This window comes from Agelaius tricolor, unplaced genomic scaffold, assembly GCF_023055355.1.
Source record: "Agelaius tricolor isolate 1412-34295 unplaced genomic scaffold, bAgeTri1.0.p SCAF_29, whole genome shotgun sequence".
NCBI lineage: Eukaryota > Metazoa > Chordata > Aves > Passeriformes > Icteridae > Agelaius > Agelaius tricolor.
The window spans coordinates 4,926,454-4,953,549 of NW_027269289.1; the positions used below are offsets into that span (position 1 = coordinate 4,926,454).

At 43.7% G+C, this 27,096-nt stretch overlaps 1 protein-coding gene across 1 annotated transcript; it reads right to left on the reverse strand.

The window, feature by feature from the left end:
* Positions 1 to 4,810: 4,810 nt before the first annotated feature.
* LOC139600891 (potassium-transporting ATPase alpha chain 2-like) lies at positions 4,811 to 26,577 on the reverse strand (the record flags this gene model as incomplete). The annotated part of the gene is made up of 22 exons (XM_071449465.1): positions 4,811 to 5,761; positions 6,338 to 6,429; positions 6,967 to 7,068; positions 9,406 to 9,539; positions 10,489 to 10,634; positions 11,896 to 12,019; positions 12,887 to 13,041; positions 13,684 to 13,852; positions 15,740 to 15,890; positions 16,534 to 16,670; positions 17,724 to 17,899; positions 18,102 to 18,294; positions 18,545 to 18,679; positions 19,418 to 19,527; positions 19,954 to 20,152; positions 20,836 to 21,104; positions 21,635 to 21,752; positions 22,304 to 22,438; positions 22,959 to 23,072; positions 23,648 to 23,851; positions 25,049 to 25,108; positions 26,425 to 26,577. Coding segments are annotated over 22 exons (3,105 nt in total), but the record flags the coding sequence as incomplete, so codon positions are not given.
* Positions 26,578 to 27,096: the final 519 nt, after the last annotated feature.

Sequence of the window (27,096 nt, forward strand, 5' to 3'; positions counted from 1 at the left end):
TTATTTGTATTTGAGTTTGCAGTGGATTTTTTTCATTTTCTTTGCACTTCTCCTCGTGATTAACCTGACCATTGCAGTGCTCCCTGAGTTTATGGGGTTAAAATTGAGTTCTTGCATCAGGTCCCACAACCTCCTGCCCTAATCAGGTGTCAACACTGGGCAGGGAGGTCCTGCTGCCATTCCCTGTTTGTGCTGTCATGCAGTGCCCTGTCCTGTCCTGGGCAGCAATTCCCAGCCCTGCTGGCTCCAAAAACCCCATGGGCAAGTGCAGGGTTCATTCTTCCCCTGCCTCTGGCCTGGTGTCCTTCTGTAACTCTGGAAACTTCCTTTTTGTCCCCTTCTGTAACTCTGGAAAGTTCCTTTTGGTCCATGTTCTTTCTGTAACTCTGGAAAGTTCCTGTCCATGTTCCTTTCCTAACTCTGGAAAGTTCCTTTTGGTCCACTTCTGTAACTCTGGAAAGTTCCTTTTTGTCCATGTTCTTTCTGTAACTCTGCAAAGTTCCTTTTTGTCCATTTTTGTTCTGTAACTCTGGAAAGTTCCTGTCCATGTTCCTTTCCTAACTCTGGAAAGTTCCTTTTTGTCTGTTTTCCTTCTATAACTCTAGAAATTTAACTCTAGAAATTTCCTTTTTGTCCATTTTCCTTTTTTAACTCTGGAAAGATCCTTTTTGTCCATGTTCTTTCTGTAACTCTGGAAAGTTCCTTTTGGTCCATGTTCTTTCTGTAACTCTGGAAAGTTCCTGTCCATGTTCCTTTCCTAACTCTGAAAAGTTCCTTTTTGTCTGTTTTCCTTCTATAACTCGAGAAATTTCCTTTTTGTCCATTTTCCTTTGTTAACTCTGGAAAGTTCCTTTTTGTCTGTTTTCCTTCTATAACTCTAGAAATTTCCTTTTTGTCCATTTTCCTTTTTTAACTCTGGAAAGTTCCTTTTTGTCCATGTTCCTTTTGTAACTCTGGAAATTTCCCTTTCTGCCCATTTTCCTTCTGTAACTCTGGAAAGTTCCTTTCTTTCCATTTTCCTTCTATAACACTGGGAAGTTCCTTTCTGTCCACGCTCCTTTTGCAACCCTGGAAAATCTCTGAGATTTAGAAACACCCAATCTGTCTTTAGGCGTTCACTGGCTCTGCCCTTGTTGGAAATGATGTCAATATTCTGATTTCTTTGCAAACCTCTGATCTGAGCTGTCTGCTCGGGCGTGGATGGGGTAAAACAGATGGCAAAGAACATTTTGGGGAGATATTGGAGGGATTGAGGCACAGGCAGCCGAGCTCTGGAGCTCTCAGGGAATGTTTGGAGCCCTTGGGGCGCACACGGAGCTCTCAGGGTGAACAAAAATCTCCCTCAGCCTTTGAAGAGAGCTGTGACAAAGAAATGTTTGAAACACAAAGGAGCTTCTATTGTCAATCCTTGTTAAAAACAAAACTGACCCTACAGGTACAAACTATTTTGGAAGCATTTGCTGGGTTGGAGGTGTTTGCTCCAGATAAATTAGCTGCCTTTAAATACTATTTTTGTTTCTTCTTTTTTTTTTCTTTTTTTTTCTTTTTTTTCCTTTTTTTTTTTTTTTTGCTGTTATTGATCTTCTAAGTGGCTTTTCCCCCCATTTGTTATATTTCCTGATTTATTTCCCCCCGTTTTATACTTCCTGATTTCCTGATAAAAATTGTTCTATTTCCTGATGTGGGAAATGTGAGTTCCTCCCCATCGCCCTTGCACAGAGGGGACATGAGACCCTCATTTGGCAATAAACCATCATTTATTCCCTTTAATCTGCTTTGCCTCCCATTTGTGAGCAGGTTAAAGATGCTCACCGTGGCATCTCCACACCCTGCTGGCTCCCAGATCAGGAATCTTAGAGAGGTTTAGTTCAATTCCCAATCTGGGCAGAATAAACACATTATAATCCAAATTCTGAATAACTGAGCTGGCAAGCTCCTTATGTGCTAGCTGGGAAGGAAGAGAATTTGTTTTGCAGGTCAGGTTTATGTTTGGCTTTTTCATTCAGCCTCACACAGAACATTCAACTTTAGATGAGTTTTTTACTACTAGATACATTTTATTATTATTATTATTATTATTATTATTATTATTATTATTATTATTATTATTATCATTATTATTATCATTATTATTATTATCATAATTTGAATGGTGGGAAAACATATATGAACAAATGAATCTTCTGTGCTAAATAACAAACAGAAAATGCAATTCCTCCACTCATCTCTTCTGACAGGAGACAGAATTCCTTTGCTCTCCTCTCAGGAACATATGGTGGTGTTTAAATGGATGGATCCCATCTGGCTTTTAAGTTTTCCTCTCAAAATTTCCTTTTTTTCTGCTGCTGAGTTTTTTCCAGCTTGCATTGCTTTGCTTCTTCCTCTTTCATCATTTGAGTTTTCTTCAAGCAGAGCAGTCAAAGTTCCCTCTGATGTTGCATTTCCCAGGGACTGAACGGTTTGTGATATTTAAAAGAATATTCCTGGAAATACAGCCATGAATCCAGATTATTTCCAGAGCTCCAGCTGCAAGGCTGTCCCTCGGCCTAAAATCCTGGGAAATCCCTTTCCTGTGGCTCTGTGCTTTGGTCCTGCTGTGGTGGGAGATCCTGAGGACAAAACCTCCTCAATATGTTGGTTTTTGGTTTTTTTTTTTTAGTTTTGGCAGCAAAATCTGTTGGTGCAGCCAGCAGTGCTGGGGTTTTATCCAGGTGACAACGGGAGAGGAAGAAAACCAGGAGCCAAAGCCCTGGTGTCCCTGCCCAGGGATGTGTTTATGGGGTGATAACTGCCAGGAGACGGAGCTCAGCACCACAAAGTCCGTTCTGTAAAAATTCTTTGTAGATTTGGGCTGCAGCCAGCAGGGAAAAAACAGATTTTTACTCTAGAAATGATTTTGCAGAGCAGCCACTGTGCTTTTAATCTCGGATATTCCACAAAACATCTCCAGGGGTGTTCCACAGAACCTTTCCAAGGGTGATCCACAAAATCTCTCCAGGCATCTTTTCCAATGGGTTGTTTCAAGAAAATAAGGTTTTTCTGTTTTAGGAATAAATAATAGAAATAAATAATATATAAATAATAGTCACAAATAATATATAATAGAAATAAATAATGTAAATAAATAACATACAATATATCCCACTATATTATATAAATTATAATAGATAATATAGAATATATTATAGTGTATATAATATATTATATATAATATATTATGTATTATATATTATATGTTTTATATTATATATTATATATATTGCTTTTAATATTGGATATTCCACAAAACCTCTCCAGGCATCTTTCCCATGGGTTGTTTCAAAAAAATATGGGGGTTTTTTGTTTGTTTTAGGAATAAATAATAGAAATAAATAATATGGAAATAATAGAAATAAACTATCTATTAAAATATATAATATAAATAAATTATATACAATATATTGCACAATATTATATATTATAGTTGTTTCTTCTTCTTCTTCTTCTCCTCCTTCTTCTCCTTATTATAATTGTATTATTATTTTTATAATGTTTATGTTTATGTTTATTATTTTTATTATTATATTTTGTTCTAAGAATAAACCAAAAGCAGCTGCATTCTCTCCCAGCTCTGCCCAGCAAATTCCCCCCTCACACCAAATTTCCTCTTCTCCTTTCCTCTGTTGGAACAGGAATTTTGGCCCAGCCACAAGTGCTGGAAATGAGGTCGCGTTGCAGCTTCTCCCCTATCTCTGCTATCATTGAATCGAGATAAAATAAATTTTATTTATTTTATGGCTGCTGGCAGGTGCCAAGGTGTGAAATGAGTCAGGCTGGCACCTGTGCCCTGCTCGGGGATTGCATCACCAGCGATAAAAGCACATTTATCAGGAATTGGGGCCCGCCCACTGTTTACAGGTTCATTTTCTGCTGCTCTTCCTCCTCCCTTGGCAATTCCTCTTCCTCGTGTCTCTCTGGGAAAAGCGCCGATACCGGGATAATTAATGCTTGGGGTAATTAATGCCCAGCCAGGCATTAAGGGGAGGGAAAGAAGGTCACAAAATGCCAAGTGTCTCCTAGCAGGGAAGGGAAGAGCTTTAGACTTGGAAATTTAAATTGAAAATTTAAAATCATTACATTTTAGATTTTATTTTGAATTTAGGCTTATGGGAACAGCTTTAGATTGGAAATTTAACTTTAAAATTTCGATTTTATCTACATTTAAATTAATTAAGTTTTAGATTTTATTTAAAAATTTAGGCTTATGGGAACAGCTTTAGATTGGAAATTTAACTTTAAAATTTCGATTTTATCTACATTTAAATTTATTAAATTTTTAGATTTTATTTTAAGTTCCATAAATTGAAATTTAGGTTCATGGGAACAGCTTTAGATTGGGAAACATTCCTCATTTTCCCTTTCCTTGGTTTTTCTCTCTCTTTGCTGCAACAGGAGTTCTCCTTCTGCCCTGTTTCTTTTGTACAACTTGTCTAAACCTGTATTTAAAAGTGAAAAAGCAACATTATTTTTTTTTCTGCTTTAAAATTGGGAAATTGTTTGTCTAAACAAGAATTGGGACCTACTGCTTCTTGCCGAAGTGACCTTTTGAGAAGAACTTTGTCTGTACCTAACTAATTCTAAATTCTAATATCTATTTTGTCCTGGAGATTGGCACCTTTGGGAAGTGAGAACTGAATTTGGGGTCTCAAAGTGCTCAAATCTGGTTGTGGCTTTGTCACATTCGTATTTTCTGGGAAAATCCCTTGCCTAGGATTTCTCTCCCGGGAAACTGAGAAGCCTCAGAGAAAAAGGAAAACAATTTTATCTCATTTGCTTCTCCTGTGTTCTGCTGCTTTGGAATGTGTTTGAGGATTGTTTATCCAAGAGGTGATTGTTTCATTGGTTTCATGTGAATTGTTTTGATTTATTGGCCAATTACGGCCCAGCTGTGTCAAGGAGGAGAGTCGTGAGTTTTTCTTTAGTATCTTTCAGCCTTCTCTCTGTATCCTTTCTCTGTTCTTTAGTATAGTTTAGTACCGTATTCTTTAATATAATATAAATCATAAAATAATAAATTAGCCTTCTAAGAACATGGAGTCAGATTCATCATTTCCTTCTTTTGTTGGGGGACTCAGAAAATAGAACATGGCTCGATTTTCAAGGCACCTTTATCAGAATGGGTCAAGGGTTTGGTCTGTTAATGGGGTAAAAAGGCAGAGCTGCACTTCTTCCCTCTGTGACCCCATTCCACTCAGATTCTCTCAGTCTTTATTAAAAAAAAAAAACAATAACACAAAGAACAGTTTTTTGGAAAAAAAAAGTTTTATTATCAAATGATTCCTATACAGCACAATTACCCGTGGCAAGGTAAAACAGATCTAGGTGTGCACTCACTTGGAATTCAGTTCTACCAGCACAAAAATCAACAAACAACTCCTTCAGTGCAAATTAATGCCTTGGATTGTGGGGAATTCCTGTCTTGGGACTGTTTTCCTCTCAGAGTTCTCTCCAACTCCATCTTTGAACGAGGGAAGATCGTAGTAGTTACAAAAATAGGTAGTATTTCAATTTCTAGGCTTTACAGTACAGTGGGAGGTAATTTCTCAGCCTCTAAAGTCCTTTTTTCTTCATTGAATCCATGAAATCTCTTCACCCCAGCACGGGGTGGATCCATGCTCGATATTGCACAGACAGGACTTGAAAGCAGCAGAGGCTGGGCCAGGTGGGGAAGGAGCTCTCCTGTGTCAGACTCTTCAGTAATACATGTTCTTGTCCCACCAACCTGCAGGAATTAATTATTTCATTAAATATTTCATTTTAAATTAATATTTAAAATTATTTCATATTAAATTATTTAATACTGAATTAAATAATAATTTTTAAATTATTTAAAATAATATTAAATATAATTATAATTACATAATTCTATAATTTATATATGTAGATATATAAATTATATCATTATATTATATATAGTTATATATGTAATATATGTAATATATAATATAATGTAATGTATTATATATTATATAATGTATTATATATTATATATATAATATGTATTATATATATTATATAATATATAGTATATTATATATATTATATTATATGTATAATGATATATATTATATAATATATAATATAATACATTATATATAAAATTATATAATATTAAAAATAATAACTAAAAATTGGTCATTTTTCCTCAAAAAGGAAAAGTGATCATTGGATAAAAATGGTTTATTTTTCAGCAGTCACCTGCAAGTGGCAGCTGAGGTGGGGGTGGGAGTGAAAGGCTGGGAAAAGACACATGAAATGGAAATGTTCAATTAAAATTCAATTAGAAGAGTGCACTCACTTCCTGGGTGTCTCCTGATGAGCAGCTTCCGGATTTCATCGTAGACCCAAATCAGGATGGCAAAAGGCACAGCCACAAACCAGTACTGGAACCTGGGAGTGGGGCAAAAGGTCTCATTCAGAGGCACCTGGGAACAGCTCAGCTGGAGCTCTGGGGTGTCTGTGCTCTTCAATGTCACTGAAACAAATCTGCCCCCCCCTTGGGCCTCTTTCCTTTCTCCTAATTAATCTCCCAAATTGATGATGAGCATGTAAAGCCTCCCAGTCTCAAGTGGTTCCTGGATTAATTAATTCCAGGTCCTATTCAGAAGGAAATTTTGCCTGGTGTTATCACAGCAATAAATCACCTGGCTGATCTATTTAAAATAAAAGCTAAATGCTGGCTGTGCTCATCAAAACCTTGGAGATGATGGAAGAAATATTTAAATGTTGGTTTTTCACAGGTGGCTTTTGGGATCCTCAATAGGAAATCCAGTAGGAGAATGTGGAAATTATGGCAATAATGGCCTTTTTGGCCAAGAAATAGTGATGAATATATGAATTTTTAAAAATATTTATCCTGCAGGGGTGCAGGATTCTGTTCTGTGCCCACAAGGAGGGCAGGAGAAGCTCAGTGGCAGCAGAGCTCACCTGAGTGGAGTGAAGTTCAGGGCTGTAACGTGTCCAAGGCCATAGGTGAGAATCAAAGCAATTCCTATCTGGGAAAATATCCCCACCCAGATGACTTTGTTCCTGCAGGAAAAACAGAGAGGAAGAGTTAACCCCCTGTGAGAGGGTTAAACTAACCCCAGAGTTAAACCCCTGTGAGAGGGTTAACCCTAGAGTTAACCCCCTGTGAGAGAGTTAAACTAACCCCAGAGTTAAACCCCTGTGAGAGGGTTAGTCCAGAGTTAACCCCCTGTGAGAGAGTTAACCACAGAGTTAAACCCCTGTGAGAGGGTTAAACTAACCCTAGAGTTAACCCCCTGTGAGAGGGTTAAACTAACCCCAGAGTTAACCCCCTGTGAGAGGGTTAACCCTAGAGTTAACCCCCTGTGAGAGAGTAAACCCTAGAGTTAACCCCCTGTGAGAGAGTTGAGTTAACTCCAGAGTTAAACCCCTGTGAGAGGGTTAATCCAGAGTTAACCCCCTGTGAGAGGGTTAACCCTAGAGTTAAGCCCCTGTGAGAGAGTTAAACTAACCCCAGAGTTAAACCCCTGTGAGAGGGTTAGTCCAGAGTTAACCCCTTGTGAGAGAGTTAACCACACAGTTAACCCCCTGTGAGAGTTAAATAAACCCCAGAGTTAAAGCCCTGTGATAGAGTTGAGTTAACCCTCTTTGAGAGAGTTAAATTAACTCCAGAGTTAACCCCTGTGAGAGAGTTAAACTAACCCCAGTTAACCCTCTGTGAGAGTTAAATTAATCCCAGAGTTAACCCCCTGTGACAGAGCTGAGTTAACCCCCTGTGAGAGGATTGAATTAACCCCAGAGTTAACCCTCTGTGAGAGGGTTAATCCCAGAGTTAAACCCCGGTGAGAGACTTAAACTAACCCCAGAGTTAAAACCCCTGTGAGAGTTAAATAAATCCCAGAGTTAAACCCCTGTGAGAGGGTTAAACTAACCCCAGAGTTAAAACCCCTGTGAGAGGGTTAAGCTAACCCCAGAGTTAAACCTCTGTGACAGAGTTAAACTAACCCTAGAGTTAAACCCCTGTGAGAGGGTTAAACTAACCCAGAGTTAACCCTCTGTGAGAGGGTTTAATTAACTCTGGAAATAACCAACCCCCTGTGATAGGGTTGAGTTAACCCCAGAGTTAAACCCCTGCGAGAGGGTTGAGTTAACCCTCTGTGACAGAGTTAACCCTCTGCAAGAGGGTTGAGTTAACCCTCTGTGACAGAGCTGAGTTAAACCCCTGTGAGAGGATTGAGTTAACCCCAGAGTTAACCCCCTGTGAGAGGGTTAAACTAACCCAGAGTTAACCCTCTGTGAGAGGGTTAAATTAACTCTGGAGATAACCACCAACCCCCTGTGATAGAGTTGAGTTAACCCCAGAGTTAAAGCCCTGTGAGAGGGTTAACACCAGAGTTAACCCCCTGTGTGCCAGCAGGACCCTTCTGGATGCCTGCAATCCCCGCTCCAGGTGAGCTCTGGCTCAGGGCACAGGGCTGGGCACCTCTGTCCTGTACCCCAAGTGCTCCTGCCTGTCCTGGCAGCATTCCCAGCCCAAATCCAGCTGTGGGAGACACCCAGCAGCGCTTCCCAAGGCTCCTGCTGCTCTGGGAATGCACTCAGGGTGACTCAGGTGTTAATGCAGGGAGGAAGCACACACAGGTGTAGGCCCAGCAGCTGCAGATAAAGGATGGAAAATAAATTGCTCTGCTATCAGAAACGCCGGGAGGCAATGCCAGCTCTGCTGCTGGCCTCTGGCCCAGCTGATATTTGGAATTCTCCTGGGGCTGGAGGTTTGCAGAGGGCGGCCAGCGCTGTCTGGGGGAGTTTGGCCAGCTGGTATCTCCCTTCCCAGAGCCTCAAGTTATCTCAGGGAAGTTCAGACTTGCTATCTCTTGATAAGGAGTTCAGAAAGTAATCTGGAAGAGAAACTCCCTTTTTTTTTTTTTTCTAGTAAACATTTTAATGAATGGAAAGTTGGTTTTAAACTAGTGTATTTTCAGAATAACCAGCACAATGTCTTTAAAGAAAATCCCTACCCTGAAGCAGAAAAGAGCCTGAGGGGAGGTGTAATAAAATATTTGCCTGAGATTTGTGATTGTTTAAGGCCAGGCTTAATCTTTGTGCAAAGACTGAAAGTGAGAGGCCCAAATCACTGAGCTCACCTGCTTCTGAAGGGAGCAGGAGGCTCACTTAAACTGCAGGCTTAGATTAGATAGGAGAAAAATCCTTCCCTCAGAGGGAAATTCTTCCCAGTGAGGCCCTGGCACAGGTGCCCAGGGAAGCTGTGGCTGCCCCTGATCCCTGGCAGTGCCCGAGGCCAGGCTGGAGCAGCCTGGGATGGTGGAAGGTGGGATGAGATGAGCTTTAGGGTCTCTTCCAACCCAAACCCTCCTGGGATTGTGCCTCTACAAAACTCACCTGAAGAGGCCCTGGCGGAAAATGGAATTTCTGCGAGTTTTCCTGATGATCAGATCAGCCACCTGCTGGATGGTGATGCTGACAAAGAAGGCTGTGTAGCCAGTCCACTGCAGGTACATGCGCTGGTAGTGGGTCTGCAGAGCCAAAGAAACACCAAAACCTTTTTAATTCACACCCTCCCACCTCCCCCAGGCTGCTGCAAACATCCCTGGGAGGCTTCATGGTGTGAATGCAGGGTTCCTCCAGATTTAGGCACAGAACGCTCAGATTTGGGCCCAGCTTTATTCCAGGGCTGAGTCACGAGGCTGCAGCACGAGCTGGGGGTGAGGGGTGTTCGTGTGGATTTATCAATGCCTCCTGTGCCTTGTGATTCTGCAGGGAGAGGGGGAGGCTGCAGAGGACTTGGCAGAGGTGCTGGGAGAGGATGATGACAATTGATTTTGAGGGGTTTAAACACCCAAACCAGAGAGGAAGGTGCAAGGGGCTGTGAGAGGATGGTGAGGATTGATTTTGAAGGGTTTAAACACCCAGACCAGAGGGGAAGGTGCAAGGGGCTGGGAGAGGATGATGACGATTGATTTTGAGGGGTTTAACCACCCAGACCAGAGAGGAAGGTGCAAGGGGCTGGGAGAGGATGATGAGGATTGATTTTGAGGGGTTTAACCACCCAGACCAGAGGGGAAGGTGCAAGGGGCTGGGAGAGGATGGTGAGGATTGATTTTGAGGGGTTTAACCACCCAGACCAGAGAGGAAGGTGCACCTGCAGGGGCTGTGAGTGAGAAGGTGGCAAATTGTTGAAGAATGAATGAAGGAGCAGAGGCTGAATGAAGGAGCTGTGTGACAGGAAGCCCTAAAGAGTCTCTCCTGCAGGAACACCAGCTGAAAACTAATTCTCTTTGCATTTAACCCTCATTTGCATTCCCTATCCCTTTATTTTGGGGGAATTTTAAAGCAAGCGGGTGGGCAGGGAATTTTCAGGGCGGAATTTTCTGTGTGGATTCCTAATAATTAATTCCCATTAATAATTAATTCCTATTAATTCATTCCTATTAATTGCAAAGGGGATTTCCAGGGCTGCTTTACCCATTGCTGTCCGTAGGAATCCTCAAAGTCGTTGATGGCGTTGCTCTCCCAGTTCACCCTCACTCCCAGCAGCGTGGAGGGCAGGAAGCCCTGCTCAGCATAGACCGTGAAATAGGTGACAAAGGCCCCCACCGACTGCATGATTCCTGCAGAAACAAAGGGGCAGCAATCAGGAAAAACCGAATTTAAGAAGCGCTGAAGCGCTGGGGGATGTGCTGGATGCATGCAACATGCTGGAGGTAGTTTAAGAGTTTTGGCACTGTGAATTTCTCGCCCTCTGTAGATAAAACCTCATTTTATTGCTGAATAATGAGCAACAGGAGGGGGCTGGTGGGTTTGCAGCGGAAGGGGTTGAGTTTCAGCTCCTAAATTTGCCCTAAATTTTTTTTTTTTTATGAATTCGCTTGAGTCTTGCTTTGCTGACACGAGAGAGAGTTTGGGAGGCCAACCCACCAATCTGCAGGTAGGAATAAATTTATATTTTCTAAAATGAATCAGCTTGAGTCTTGCTTTGCTGACACAGAGAGAGGCCTTGGGAGGCCAACCCACCAATCTGCAGGTAGGAGTGAATTTATATTTTTTTAGAATGAATCAGCTTGAGTCTTGCTTTGCTGACACAGAGAGAGAGTTTGGGAGGCCAACCCGCCAATCTGCAGGTAGGAGTAAATTTATATTTTTTTTAAATGAATCAGCTTGAGTCTTGCTTTGCCGACACAAGGGAGAGAGCTTGGGGGGCCAACCCGCCAATCTGCAGGTAGGAGTGAATTTATATTTTTTTTTTAAATTAATCAGCTTTAGTCTTGCTTTGCTGACACAAGAGTTTGGGAGGCCAACCCACCAATCTGCAGGTAGGAGTGAATTTATATTTTTTTAGAATGAATCAGCTTGAGTCTTGCTTTGCCGACACAAGGGAGAGAGCTTGGGAGGCCAACCCGCCAATCTGCAGGTAGGAGTAAATTTATATTTTTTTTAAATTAATCAGCTTGAGTCTTGCTTTGCTGACACAAGAGTCTGGGAGGCCAACCCACCAATCTGCAGGTAGGAGTAAATTTATATTTTTTAAAAATGAATCAGCTTGAGTCTTGCTTTGCTGACACAAGAGAGAGAGTTTGGGAGGCCAACCCACCAATCTGCAGGTAGCAATAAATTTATATTTTTTTAAAATGAATCAGCTTGAGTCTTGCTTTGCTGACACAAGAGTTTGGGAGGCCAACCCACCAATCTGCAGGTAGGAGTAAATTTATATTTTTTAAAAATGAATCAGCTTGAGTCTTGCTTTGCTGACACAGAGAGAGGCCTTGGGAGGCCAACCCGCCAATCTGCAGGTAGGAGTGAATTTATATTTTTTTAGAATGAATCAGCTTGAGTCTTGCTTTGCTGACACAAGAGTTTGGGAGGCCAACCCACCAATCTGCAGGTAGGAGTAGACAGCCAGCTGCTGGTTCACCAGCCGGTCCCTCCTCTTGTTCCGGGGTCTCCTGTTCATGATGTCACTCTCAGCTTTCTCATAAGCCAGTGCCACCGAGGGGATCTGCAAGAGAAACAAACCCTCAGGGGCTGGGGGGCAGCATTTGCCTCATTCTCAGGGGTTTAGCAGCAATTTGTGGTTCCCAAGTGGTTCTGGTAAATGATGGCAGAACAGAGGAGAGGAGGATCTGTGTGGGTCCCTAATAAATAATTAATTCCTAATAATTCGTTCCTATTAATTGGAAAGGGTTTGGGGGAAATCTGAAATATGCATGGATGTGGTGATCAGTACAAAAGGCTAGAGGAAGTTAAAAATAATTGAATATCAATTTAAAATTAAAGAGTCTTCCATGTCCCTTGGGCTGGGCTGGATGGAACGTGAGGTGTAACTGCAAAAATCCCTCTGATCTCTTGATTAAAACACAAGATATTTTTTTTGTTATATATATTATTATATATATTGTTAAAGATATTGTGTTATATATTTATGTATTAGTATATATATATAAATATATATTATATATATTATATATATAATATCATAATATATATTATGATATTATATAATTATTTTATATAATTATTTTATTATTATTATACATAATTGTTATATATTTTTATATATTAGTATGTATTGTATAAATTATGATATATAATTATATTCTATAATTATTATTATTATATTATTGTTATACATAATTATTCACTGCTGATTTTAGGCTGCATCAGTTGTCTTTGCTTTCTGCTCCCTCCCTGCAGGCTGTTGTTGTTTTCTACTCTTATTTCTCTCTACCTGCCTGCTTTTAGTCCCTTTTTTTGCTGCCTTTCTCATCTGTAGGATAAATCCCCTGTTCAGGATGTGCCTCCACCCCCAGCCCCTGTCCCTGGCAGGATATTCCAGCAGGAAAGGACTGTGGAGCTCCCAACTCACAATGTCCGTGCCCAGGTCGATGAAGAGGATGGTGATGGTGCCAATGGGCATGGGGATGCTGGCAATGATGTAGATGAGGAAGGGGCAGAGCTCAGCAATGTTCTTGGTCAGGGTGTAGGCAATGGTTTTCTTCAGGTTGTCAAAGATCAGGCGGCCTGGGGGAAGAGAAAATTCTTCTGTCAAAGGGAATTTTTATCAGCAAAAAAAGCTCAATTTAACTAAATGAGGTGGAAACATTTACTGCTTATTTCTGCTTGCCTCACGTGTTTCATCATGCGTTTTGTAATTTGGTTTTGTTGGGTTTTTTAAGCTCCCCTCCCTTAAAGGCTTCTGAAAAGTCAAGTGTAATAAAACATTTCTTTGGATGAGGCAGTTTGAGGGGAAAAAACCTCATTCCCCAAAATGCTGTGGTTGTGATGGAAACCACAAACTCTTTACAGTGAAAGAGGAGTGGGGTGAGTGCTCCTGTCTTAGGTGGAGCACAGTGAAGGTGAGGTGTGAGAAAATAATAGAGGGAAAAGGTGGAGAAGATAATTTCTATCTTTGTGAGGCTTCAGACTGCATTGGAACGGGTCAGGAAGTGCTTTTATCTGAAGTTTGATCAGAGACAGCAAATCTTTATTATGTGTGAGGAGGGAGATTATTTCCTTATTCTCTGGTTGTCGTGTGTAGACATGGATTTAATTCCCAGCTTTGCCAAATATCAAATCCACAATTCCAGAAAGAGAAGAGAGGAAGATCAGGAGGCCCTGCCAGCAGCTTCCAGCTCAAAAAGTGGGAAACAACATTATCCTTACCTTCCTCCACTCCTGTGACAATGGAAGCAAAGTTATCATCCAGCAGGACCATATCAGCTGCATTTTTGGCTGCATCAGAGCCAGCAATCCCCATAGCAATCCCAATATCTGCTTTTTTTAGGGCAGGGGAGTCGTTGACTCCATCTCCAGTCACGGCGACCACAGCTCCCTGGAACACACAAAAGCATCCAGATGTGGGTTTGGGAGCAGAGGGTGGATCCTGCCAGCATCAATCCTTAAATTTCTGACAGAAAAATGCTGATAGGAAGTGCTGATTCCTCTCTGTACCCACGTCAAACACAGCCAGGGGTCAGGAGGGTGGTGGGCAGGGCTGGGAGAGCAAGCTCAGAGTTTGTGTGGTTCCCTTTAGAGCAGAGACCTGGAAAATTCCGGGTTGTGGTTCACTGCATCCTGAAGAGTGGACATCTCAATTAGATGCTTTTCAAATGCAATTAATCTGATAGTTTGGTATAAAGAGGATTTGAGATTTGGATGTCTGCTCTATGTTCGTGGTCCATCCCTGTCAGAGCAGAGCCAGGCTCACCTCAGACATCTGGGGGAGGTTTGATTAACACAAAATGTCCTGGGTTTTTTTTTTTAATTAAGTGCTACAGAAACAGCCAGGCTTCATCCGATTCATAAATTATGTAACTGTTGAGTTAGAGCCTGTCCTCATCCTATCCCAACTGCTTCTGTCCATCCTCAGTCTGTGCTGGAATTTCTCTACTAATCCAAAAGATGGAAAACTCTGATTATCCCACTCAGCTTCTTTGTTATCTTCCTGAGCATCTCCTGCAGCTCCCGGCTCTGCTCTGGCTGATGCAGAAGTTTCTGGCTTGGTTCAAGGCAGGGTGCTCAGAGTGGGGACAAAGCCAGGCAAACTGATTAATAAAATGCTGAATTTCCTGTCCCTGGGGGAATTGAGCACAGTGTCACTACCTATAAATAATGCCATATACAGAAAGGCTTATAAGCTCTAAGTGCTAAACATAGCTGGAGTCTGGCTGGGGGAGGGTGTTCCTTTTCATCCCTAAAGAGCCAAATCTGCCAGGAGTGTGGGAGTCTGAGCAGTGCAGAACACGTTTACCCACCGTGTGCCGAACAGAGACCATTCAAAAAATAAAAACCACATCAAATTGAAAAGTTTTATCTCTTTTTTTTTTTTTTACTCCCTGGAGAGCCCTCCAGGCTTAAACCCAAAGAGCTGACAAAATGCTGATTGGGAAGCTCAGTGCTGGCACGACTACAAAAATAAAATAAGATATTATGCCACATCTTCTTCTCTACAAAGTCCAGGCACAGCACTAGTGTGGCTTTAATTCACAAAATCTACTTGGAAGACGTCATTTTTTAGTGGAGACTCTTTTGATGGCAATTTTCATCTTTTACAGTGCTCTGTAATTTTTTTTTTTTCTCCTATGCTGGCTGCAGTCCAGGCTGCTTTACATAATATTGCCCATGCATGGGACAAACTGTCTTTAAATCCTGCTGCCTGATTTACAGCCCTGGGAAGTAGCACAGATAAGACCTGGTGGTACACAAATCACGCTCTGGCATTCTGTGGGGTTCCTACCTCAGAATCACAAATAATCTAGGCTGGGAAAGAGCTGTGAGCTCACCTGTTCACCCAGCACTGCCACTAAGCAGTTCCACTCCCAAACATTCCTGTGGGCGGGAGGACATGGCTCTGAGCGGCCACAAGAGATAAGAGGAGAGGATGTGGCAGCAGCATTGCTTTTATCTGGGTTTAAAGAATTCCTGAGGGAATTCTCCTTCCCAGCCAGGGCACAGGAGGCTTTTTGTGCTTCTCAGAGTGCCAGGGACAATCCATGCTCTGGCCACAGCTCCAAACCCAGGGAAAGCTCATTTTGTCACCAGGAGCTGTGTCTGCAGCAGGAATTTGAGCGGCTTGGATTGAGTCCAGGCAGCATTTGTGGCCATCTGTTAGATAATGTTCTGGCACGGGGAAAAGACTATAAACAGAGCTTAGGGAGCACTGGGAATTGGCTCCCAGCCTCCCAACCCTGATGTGTGACCTTTGCCAGGCCTGCCTCACCTGCCTCTGACAGCCCTCCACGATGATCAGCTTCTGCTGGGGCGAGGTGCGCGCGAAGACGATCTCGGCGTGCTCGCGCAGGATCGCGTCCAGCTGCTCCGAGCTCATGTCCTTCAGCTCCATCCCGTTCACCACGGCTGCTGTGGCTTCCCTGCAAGAGCCACGGGCAGGGCAGGGTGGATTTTTGGATTAGGAGGGTGGAAATAGTGCACTTGTGGGATGGGTGTGCAGCTGGATGGCGGGAAAGCAGCAAATTGAGTTAATTGCAGAGGCGTTTGCTGTTAATCAGCAGGAGTTGAATGAAAGGCACTGCAGAAATCCAGAGTGGATCACAGTCACTTCTGGATACAGAGGGGTCTCATTGAGGCTTCAGAAAATGCATTTTAAAGAGGCCTCTCACTGGGAGGAGGAGAGGAAGACATCACTTCTGCAAAGAGCTTTTATCCTTCCCTTGTGATGTTATTTTTTCCCCGTTTAAGGGGTGAAGGAGGAATTTGGGCTGATGGTCCAAACTGGGTCGTGTGATGCTGAATTTTGCTCTGTGTGTGTGTGTGTGTTTAGTGAAACAGGCAGTGACAGTGACTTCCACATGATGTGCAAAGAATAATTCACCAGATTTTCTTCACGGGCAGCAGAGATGAAAACCACCGAGGGGACACATTTAGGTGGAGATGACTCAAGAGTGGGAATGTGTCATAAAAATCCAGAAAGCAGCAGGGATGTAGAATAAAAGCACCATGGAGGGAGCAGGGAAATGAAGCCCTGGGTGCTGCCCAGGCTCTGCTGGCTCTCACCTCCTGTTGACCTGCTCCACAGGGATGTTGAGGCGCTTGGCAATGTCCTCCACGGTCTCGCTGGTGGCTGAAATGATGCCCACGCTCTTGGCAATGGCCTTGGCCGTGATGGGATGGTCGCCAGTGACCATAATGACCTGAGAAAGGGACAAGTGGGTGCCAAATGGCCAAGGGTGGAGGGAGATAAGGGGGAATGTCCGGTTTGGAGGAGCTGGAAGCACTTTTGGATCAGAGCAGCGCTGTGTACACAGCAGAGGAGATTAGGGGCGGTAATTGCCCAGCTCTGTATCAACATCTGGGCTCTGCCTCTCTTCCTGAGGCTGCTTTATCAGGGCTCTGGAGGAAGAACTCGTCACAGGCAGCCAGATTAGAATAATGCAGAATAAAGGAGCCCTTATATAAGGATCTATATTAGGTATGTTCAGTGGGGAGGGTTTGTTAGGATATGGCATCTTAAAATGGATCCTTGTGACTGAGGTGTCCTGACAGATAAGGCACAGCCTTTTCTTGCTTTTCTCAAAGAAAAATTGCCAGATCTGTCTTCAAGCTACAGAAAATTTCATCAGGGTTGGGGTTTTGGATTCATCTCATCTGAGATCTGTAATTCCAAATAGGATTTTCTTTGATTTAGGTAGATTTCCCTGCTGCTTAGGGCTGAAAGTTTACTTGTGGGTCCCAGGGAGTGAAATTAGGGGAATTACTGCTTCAGGTTCTTCTTGAATAGTGTTAAGATTGGTGATTCCTCTGGGTAAATGTTCAAAGCAGTGTCCTGACGCCTTCTCTAGAGCTGTTTCTATCAATCACCTTACTCTGTTTCCAAGCAAGTAATTCCAGCTGGTGTTGGTTCTGTATTCTAGAAATGGATCTGATGAGAGAGTATCTGAGCTTTTGCAAATTTGGATTTCCAGGTCTGAGTTTTTTGTGCAGTTCCTTTAGTCTGATTCTCACTTAAATAAAAATGTTTTGTCTCTAGGGGTTTTCTAAATGGAAATTATACAATGGTATGAACTAAGGTTAAGATTTTCAGTAGTCGTTGCTAGAAAGTTAATTAGTGATAATGTGGCAGAAGATCTTAAATTTTAAACACTTTAAATAATACCTAAAATAATCCTAATGAGTCTTTCTGTAGTGAAAGACTCATTAGGATTATTTTAGGTATTTTTCTGTGTTTTTCTCTGTAAAATCCTCACCTTGATGCCAGCACTGCGGCACTTGGAGACAGCGTCAGGCACCGTGGAACGAGGCGGGTCAATCATGGACAGGAGCCCCACAAAGCACAGGTTGGAGGTTGGGAAGTTCATGGAATCTGTGTCAAACTGGAAGGTCTCTGGGAACTCATTCTCAGGCAGGTACAAGTGGCAGAAACCTGAAAAGGTATTTAGGTTGGTGTGATGGGCAGGAAAATGTGGGAGAAAGAGGAGAGGCTTTGCTCTTGCCCACGTGACTCCAGAATTTAACCATTTCTCCAGGGATGCTGGATGTGCCAAGACTTTAAACCCCATTTCATAGGTTCTACAGCTGGATTTTACCCCGTTTTAATTGTTCACCCCATTTTCCCAGGCACTCACCCAGCACTCTCTCCCCCATGCCCCCCAGCTCCATGTAGGCTGTCTGGAAAGCTTCTGCCTTCTCGCTGTCCAGAGGCTCTTCCTTGCCGTTGATCATGATGGTGCTGCACCTCTCCAAAATCCTCTCTGGGGCACCTTTCATCACCAGCAGGAAGCGTTTGTCCTGGGGGTCGTCGGTCTCGTGGATGGAGAGCTGTGCCACAAACAGGAGAGGGGTTGGAAGAGCTCAAATTGTCCTCATTTCCTTCTAGTTTCCCATGGGATTAATGTTCTTTTCCATGAAGAAATCATGAATCCCATCAAGTGGAATGAGCTGTCTCTATTAGAACTTGAATTTCCTCTGTTGTTGAATTACCCCATTAGGGCTTCCAGATCACCCATTGCTGCATCAGGCCCAGTGATAGAAGCAATCTGGCACGATTTCCAAAAAAAGAGAAACACACCTGGAATTTGTTGGTGGAGTTGAAAGGGATTTCAGCCACTTTCCTGTTCTGTGCTCTAATGCTCATCACGTCCCCCAGAATGACCTCAGAGAATTTCAGCAGAGCTGTCTCAGAGGCATCTCCAACCACGACCCTCTGTGGGCAAAAAGGAAGAAAACATTTTACTTTTACATTTCCACAATTCCATGGCGTGCTGCACACTTCAGCATGGAATCTCCAAGGAAGATCTCCAATCTTCACTTCAACAAGGAATCTCCATTTTTATGTTCAAGTTATCCTAGAAAAAAATATTAAAATAGAATTTGAGGATGTCTGCTTTGCTCTTGGAGTTAGAACTGAGCCACAGCAAACTGTAAAGCAGATTTGGGGTCACACTCAGGGCACTGCAGGTGAGCTGTGGCACAAACCCAAATTAATTTGAAGATAGCATTGATGAGTAAACAGCAGGTTTGTCCTGGTAGCCCAGTCAGTAGAATTTACTACCTTCAAGCAGTCATGTGGAAAGACATCAATTAAGGCATGTTTACCTTTGCTATAATAAATTAACAGTGCAGTAATTACTGCTCCTGCTACTTGTCTTGCCTTTTTCCTGGCAGGCACAGTTGGGTTTGGACAATGCACAGGAGTTTTTGGAGCTGTCCTGTGCAGGGCCAGGAGTTGGGATTGTGGATCTCCTCCAATTCAGGATAATCTGCATTTCTATGCTTTTGGATCTGTGGATTTTTTATCCTGTGTTAAATATTTTGTGTGAGCGTACAGCAGTAAAACCACTGTCAGTAAGAACTTACTGGTAAAATGGAGGTTGTTAAAACCAAACAGAGAAAATTGCTTTTTCAGAGGAAGGGAACTAAGCTGGTGTGAAGTCAGCAGTACCTTCATGATGGGGAGATTTTCCTGTCCTGGCCGGAATTCTGCCCGGTTGCAGAGAGTGACAATTTTTGATAATGCTGTCCACGAGGGGGAACTTTGATCAAAGGGCTGGGCTGAGAGAAGAAAAACACACATTGCATCTTTTAGCACATTGCATGACACAAGTAAAATCTTAACTGTGAAAAAACAGAACTGACTTATGGGCAGAAAAAAATTATTCTTTTGACAGCTTCTTTTATGGAAAAAAAATTGATATAAATTTTCCCTTTAGCAGTAGTGGCAAAGGGGCTTGGATGATGTTCGTTTACTTAATTCCCTACTAAATATACTCTTGGTAAAAGGTTCTGGAGTAGAACCTCCTTCAGGTTTACTTCCTGTGAGTGGAATTCAATATTAATTATTTTTTTTCACATCTCACATGGCTAAGGAGGGATTTCCATGTGTAGAAGGAAGATATGTCTGATTTAGCCACCAAAAATGAACATCCTGGGATGGATCCAGGTATGTGCCCCTTCCCACACCCCCATTTTCCCATTTACTTGTTTGATCTTCGCTGGTGTCAGCTGAGTAGATCTGGTTGTCAAACCAGAGGTGGGCAACAGTCATCCTGTTCTGGGTGAGGGTGCCTGTCTTGTCGGAGCAGATGATGGAGGTGGAGCCGAGGGTTTCCACGGCCTCCAGGTTCTTCACCAAGCAGTTCTTCTTGGCCATGCGCTTGGCCGTGAGGGACAGGCTCACCTGCAGGAGGGAGGGGGTCCAGCTGTCACCAAGGTGTGGCTACACACAGCTGTGACAAGACTGTGATCTCCTGGTAGATCTTTTGTGGGGTTTGTAAGAGAATATTTTAAATTTTTCATTTTTGTTGGCTGCAGTGCGGTTTTTTTTCTCCATTTTTTAATTTAGAATCTGAGGTTGCAACTAGCACAGGTAGATTTGCTGCAGATAGGAACCTACTGCCTGCTGATAGAAATAATAATGTCTTATCAATCAAGAGGCTGTTTGGGATGGAAGAACCTGCAAAGGGCAGGGAGCTGCTGGTCACCAGCTCCATGGATCCTGCAATGATTCCCTTCATTCTTTGCTGCTGGGGTGCTTTGGAGCCAGCAGTGTGTGCTGCTCCTCAGGCAGGGAGGGATTTTAGTGCTGGACAATTGGTAATGAGTGGAGTTTTCATGTGACTTTCAGGGTACAATGTCCCCACTTCCAAGTGGGAGTGGGTGGTGGGGAAATGAGTCACATCACCGTACTCAGCAGCCATCGAGGCAGAGCAGCACTTGAACTTAAACCCCAGCTGGGTTTGAGATGAATGACTCAGTTACACCAGAGTTACCCAAATGAAGGGTTTATCCTTGCAATAAGAACCCCCACCGCTCTCCAAACCCAACCCAGCCCAGAGCCGGAGAACCCCAGCGCAGACTCACCGTCACCGTGGCCAGCAGCCCCTCGGGCACGTTCGCCACGATGATGCCGATGAGGAAGATGATGGAGTCCAGGATCTTGTAGCGCATGGAAACGGAGATGATGAAGAAGAGGACCCCGATGGAGATGGCCACCCCTGCCACCAGGTACACGAAGTGCTCGATCTCGATGGCGATGGGCGTCTTCTCATTGCCCACACCCGAGGCGAGGGAGGCGATGCGGCCGATGATGGTGCGGTCCCCAGTGTTGATGACAATGCCGGTGGCAGTGCCTGCAGGGACAAAAAGCTGTCACCTCCAGGGCACACAAACACTCAGAGGAAGCTGCAGCCTGACATTCCAACAGGTATTGATGGAAAAACCGTGAGGAAACCGCCGTCGGTTCAAATCCAAATCAATTCGTTGATTGGTGCGGCCATAACCACGCTGCATGTTGGAACAAATGCTGAGTGTGACCATCCCCAAGGTCACTCTTTAATCTGCTCAGGTCAAAACTCATGTGGGCAATTAAACCTCTCTGAAGTTCCTCAAAGCAGAACTGCTCAAACGATTTAGCAGGACCAAGCATTGCCTGTGCTGGTGCCTTTTTGGGGGCCCTGCTCTCTGTACGCTGATATATAACAAAAATTAGGAACATTCAGCTCCCCTGAAGTTGCTGAGTGGAGGTGAAAGATTAACGAGAAAAAAAGATAAAAGGATGTAAAGACGTGCACACAGGATGATAAACCTGGCTGGAGCCAGTGGAGAAACATATAAAGAGGATAAAATGGGATTTCCATGCCCATTTTCAGGGTCAGCTCACCTTCCACACAGGTGGTGGAGTAGAAGGCAATGTTCCTGGTCTCCAGGGGGTTCTCGTGGGTGAACTCACAGGAGCGGGACTGTGGCTCTGACTCCCCTGTGAGTGAAGAATTGTCCACCTTTAATGAAAGGGAGACATGCCCAGATTAAAGTCAGCAGTGCACAGAGGTGTCCAGCCCGGGAGGCGAGGTGGCAGCTTCATCCATAACCAGTGACATCAACATCTCTCAGTGCCTCTTCTCTGAGCTGCTGCTGTCCCTGACAGAGCCTGTTTCTGTGGGAATTCAGGTCAGCCAATGCTGTGTGTCTGCATGTCTGTGTGTCTGTGTGTCTGTGTGTCTGTCAATGGGATTTTCAGCAGACGCCTGAGAAAACACCCAAATTTTGAGGATCTGCCTCCAGTGGAAACTCTCAGTCATGCATTGGTGCATCTGCCCTGTCCTGGCAAAGAGCAGAGCCAGAACATGGCGTGGACTCCTTGGATGTTCAGGGAGGTGTCAGTCCTAGAGGAGCTCAGCATCACATTCAGGCTTCTGCTCTCTGACTTCATTAATTATGTCCAGTCACAGCTCTAATTCCCCATAGTGGCTGTGTAGAAATCCTTCCTATGTAACAAATCACTCCAAACTCTGTTTTCCCTCTTTCCTTTGCTCCTCCAGGCCCTGTTTACCTTGCAGCCCTGAGTGAAGATGAGGCGAATGTCTGCAGGGATCCTGTCCCCACCCTTGATCTCCACGATGTCCCCAACCACCAGCTGGTCTGCTGGCAGCTCCTTCTTCTCGGCATCCCTGAGGACAAGAGCTTGCTGGAAGACAGAAAGGGGACAAAAATCAGCTTTATGCCATCCTCTACACTGAGATCCTCCCCTCTGTTCTGGGACACAGCCAGAGCAGGGTGATGGAGAGGAAATGTGAGAATATTTGACATCCAGCTGGACAGCTCAGCCTGGAGTTTGGGGGATTTGAGATGGGAAATGGCCTTGGAGATGGGGAAATGCCTTCCAGGGATGTGCTCACACGCCATCAGGGCTGTGGGTAAAAGCAGTGGGCTGCAAACTGTGAAACCCAGCACATTTCACCCTTTTGCAGGTTTGAAGTGGGCACTGAGATCTCTAACCCAGTGCTGGATGGAGAACAGGGATGTGCATCCCACAGTTCACAGATCCATGAAAGCAACCACCGTGTGCTTGTTAGCAATGGTTTGTGATTCAGGACGTTTATCTGGGTCATTTGCCAAGAGATAAATTCAAGTTGAGCTTGCTGGGCTTCCCTCATGCATTATTGGGATGAATTCTGGTCTCAGTTGAAAGGGACTGTGGTTCTCACCTGTGGGATCATCTTGCTGAAGCTGGCCATGATGTTTGTGCTTTTGGCTTCTTGATAATAAGCAAAGATGCCAGTGAGGATGACAACCAGGGCCAGGACTACTCCGAGGTAGAGCTGATCAATAAAAGATATAATTTGGTTAATTTAAAACAAATTTTCATAATTCCTCTGTTAGAATGTATCCGTTCTGTGTTGCTTTAAAATGAGGTTTTGGCCAGGTTAAAAGACAAGTTAAGAAAAGAACGTTCAGGTGTTGGCTTGCAAATGATCAATTAAAGCTTTTTTGTGTGTTTTAATAATCTAAAATCCCTCTCTAAACTGACACAATAATGAACAAATTAGTGTAAAAAATAAATTAAAAAAAAAATAGAAGAGTATAACTCAAAGGGGAATTCATCAGAGACTCTTCAGTCTCTGGCTGCAGTCAGAGTCTAAAGTCTCCAGATATTTTTACTGCTCTCAGAATTCTCAAGAATTGTGATTATACCCAGTGGCTATCAAACCTTTGCCCAGGCACTCTTTCAGCGAGTGATGTGGTGGTGTTTGAGCTTTTATCAGACGTGTTTGGCAGCAGGAGAGTCTGGTGAGAACAAGAGGCCTCCTTGTAGTTACTGAGTAACTGTGGAGTATTTAAATCACGCCAAGCGTGGCGGGGCCGGCGCTGGCGGGGTGGGCGCTCATCCACTCACGTTGTCAAAGGCCGAATCCACCCCCTGAGCCAGCTGGATGCCAAAGGAGATCCAGGAGAAGCCAGCCCCGATCCACAGGAGGATGGAGAAGCCCCCGATCATCTGCTTGAGGAACTTCACGATTTCGGGGGTGGCTTTGGGAGGAGTGAGCGCGTTGGGGCCGTCCCGAGCCAGAATCTCTGCTGCTCTTGCACTTGAGAGACCCTGCAGAAGGAGGTGACATGTGAAACCTCAGTGAAACCACAAAGAGAGTTTTGCCCCAGCTCAGAACAAAATGCTCGTGCTGCTGTTTTACATGTTTACATGTTTTTCATGTTTACAATGAAATTACAGACAGATTTTTACCCCAGCTCAGAACAAAATGCCCGTGGTGCTTTTTTTGTTTTTTTCCACACATTCACAATAAAATCACCAACAGATTTTTACCCTACCTCAGAGCAAAATCCTCGTGCTGCTGGTTTTTTTCACACGATCACAATAAAATCACAGAGATTTTTAGCCCAGCTCAGAACAAAATGCCTGTGCTGCTGTCGCACATTTACAAGGAAATCACAATGAGATTTTTACCCCAGCTCAGAACAAAATGCCTGTGCTGCTGGTTTTTTCGCACGTTTACAAGGAAATCACAAAGAGATTTTTACCCCAGCTCAGAACAAAATGCCCATGCTGCTGTTTCTTTCAAGGTTGTTTGTGTCACAAACCAGCTGCAACTCTGATTTCCAAACCTCCTGATTTCAGAGTGGCTGCTATTAATTATCTGTTGTGGAGAAACAGCTATTTCTTATTTCTTCTGGAGCACTGAATTTGGGGCCACAACCATCAGGAGTTTCCAGTCTGTTGGTTTTCAATCCAATATGCCTGGACTAAGTGTTTGGAAAGCCAGGGGAAAACTGACATTCTTCTGCTCCTGCTTCTGCATTTCCACAAGGTGTTTGCAGCTCTGGAGGTTCTTGAAATTCTTGTCTGGGCTCTGGCCACGTTCAGTGCTTTGATATTCAAATGTCAGGTGTCAAAGGGACTCAGGTGTAGTTTCTCAAATTTAGATTTTCCTTCAAAATCAGCTCAAGCCATGCAGTCTTTGGCTATAAACTGCTACAGTGCAAAGTGAATTGTGGTGAAATCAAAAGATCAGATAACAGCTTTAGAAAAAATGAGGTGCTGGTGCAAACCCCTGAGGTCCCATTTTTGATTTCAAAGCAGTAGCTCAGCTTTGCTCAGCCTCGAGAGAAGCTCCACCTTAAACCCAGGGCAGTGCTCGTTGGCTTGATGGTTTAGGCTTTACTGGGAGCATCAGTGCAGGCACCCACACACATCTAATAATGAAATTCCTGCTCCTGGGAGCTCTGGGGAAGCCAGAGGAACCTGACTGGGGCAGTTCTTTAGGAAACCTTAGACACTTACTTTGTCAATGCTGGTACCATACTTCATCTCCAGCTCCGAGGTGCTGAGCCTGTGGTCATCCTGCATCCCAGGAGAGACAGAAAATGACAGTGAGCAGAGCATCAGACTGCTGGAATTTTTATTTCCAAACTACCTGGATCTGGGGACATGGATGAAGTATGACACCCCACTTCCATGAATTAGACAAATCTGCATATTGATAAGCAAAGTATCTTCCACTGGAAGATGAGAATTTTTCCCTTTTGATTTGCAGAGTGCTTTTGTAAATAGCTCCCTCCTCCAGCAAATCTGTCACAAGAACAGGGTGGTGTGTTCATGTTTCTGCTTCTTTTGGATAAATCATTTCAGTCTGCACGCTGCAGGGCTCAGAGCGTGTGTGACAGCAACCTCTGCCCTTGATTGCCAGGGTAGGGAATGTGAATTATCCTCCTCAGTCTGGTGGAAAGAGACAACAGGTTCTAAGCACGGGTAAAAAGGGTGTGGGAGAGGGAAATCTCAAAGCTCTTGTCCTTGGCCTGCAGTGACACCTCTGTGGTATCATTGGCCTAATTATATCTTGTGCTGAACTGGGATTTAGAAGCCAAGAATTTGAGAGATCTCCCAATTGTTTTCTCAGAGTGATTCATGGGTACTTGGGTGAGTCAATTCTCCTGTCTGTGCTTTGGTTTCTCTTTAGAAACACGGGAGTGGAGTTACAGCCCCGGTGGCAAAGACAACGCAGACAGAAATATTTACCTGCTGCTGGGCAGATCTTGGAAACCTGCTGGGTGAATGGGTGAGAGAATCATGGATTCAATATCTTATTTTGGTGTTCTTTGAGCTTTTAAATGCCATCCAGCCTGTAAATGGCCTCTCCTCTGAGCTGCTCTCACAGCAATCCCAAAAAGAGGTCAGCACAATTACCCTCATGTTCCAGATTGGGAAACTGGAATGTGTGGAGAGGAAGCAACATTTCCAAGAGCAGCCAGCAGGTCAGTGTAGAGCCAGGAGGAAAACACGGATTTCTGGAAGGCCAGAGCAGTTGGTTTGGGTGTGTTTAAAGCTGAGACATGCTCTCAGCTCTGCAATCTCTGGAGCACAATGCCGCGGTCCTGCCTCTCCTCTGCCTCCTGGCTGGCTGTGCAAGCTGTCAGGAAATACTGAAGGCAGTAATTCCATCTGGGGAATGGCTCCTTTTTGGGCAGACAATGTTCTGTACCATTGGTGGCTTAATTGCACCAGAATCATCCTCTCATTTTAGGTATTAATCTTGCACAGGGTTTGTCTGGCACACTCCAGGAGGGTGAGGAAGCAAATCCTTCCCTGTGCCAGGATTTTCAGTGCAGGACACTCCCTGGATTTCATGGAATGTGTAATGGAGGCTCAGCAACACTCACCAGGTCCAGTTCTTTCTTAAGCTCTTCTGCCTTCTTTTTCTTCTTGTTGCCTTTTTGGTCTTTGTGCTTCTCCTCCTCATCTTCGATCTCTGTTTTATGCAGATCTTTTGTCCCATAAATCTCAACGGAGTAAACATCAGACCTTTTCTGTAAAAGACCACAAAAAAGTCAAAATTTTGCAGATCTACTCTTTTAGGCAACTTACAAAATTCTACTGTCACTTTCTCCTGGCTGCTTAAGCTGTTTTTTCCTGTCTTATCCAGAGGTCCATCCAGTTTGTGTCACTGTGATTGTGATCAGGACTTTATCAGGTGCAAATTACAGGGATTGCTTTAGGAATGTACAACACTTCCTGCAGCTTATGATCTAAAACAGGTGTAGGAAAATACTGCTCAGTACCTCAGCAGTGAAAATTATTCATTTATTTGTGAGCTCCAAGAAGAGATCAGTGGAAAAGCAAAATATTCATGAAAAGAAAGGGGAGGGGAAAATTATCCATTGAGAGCTTGCTTGTTCCTGGAGCTTTTCAGATCCATAACTTCAAGATTCAAATTTTAATTACAATTAACACTTAGAAATACATATTTGCACTGAATCAAAGTGAGGAATGGAGGCAAACACCGGACAGAATGCCAAGGAGGAGCTGCTCTGTTTCTGCCCTCACAGAGCTCA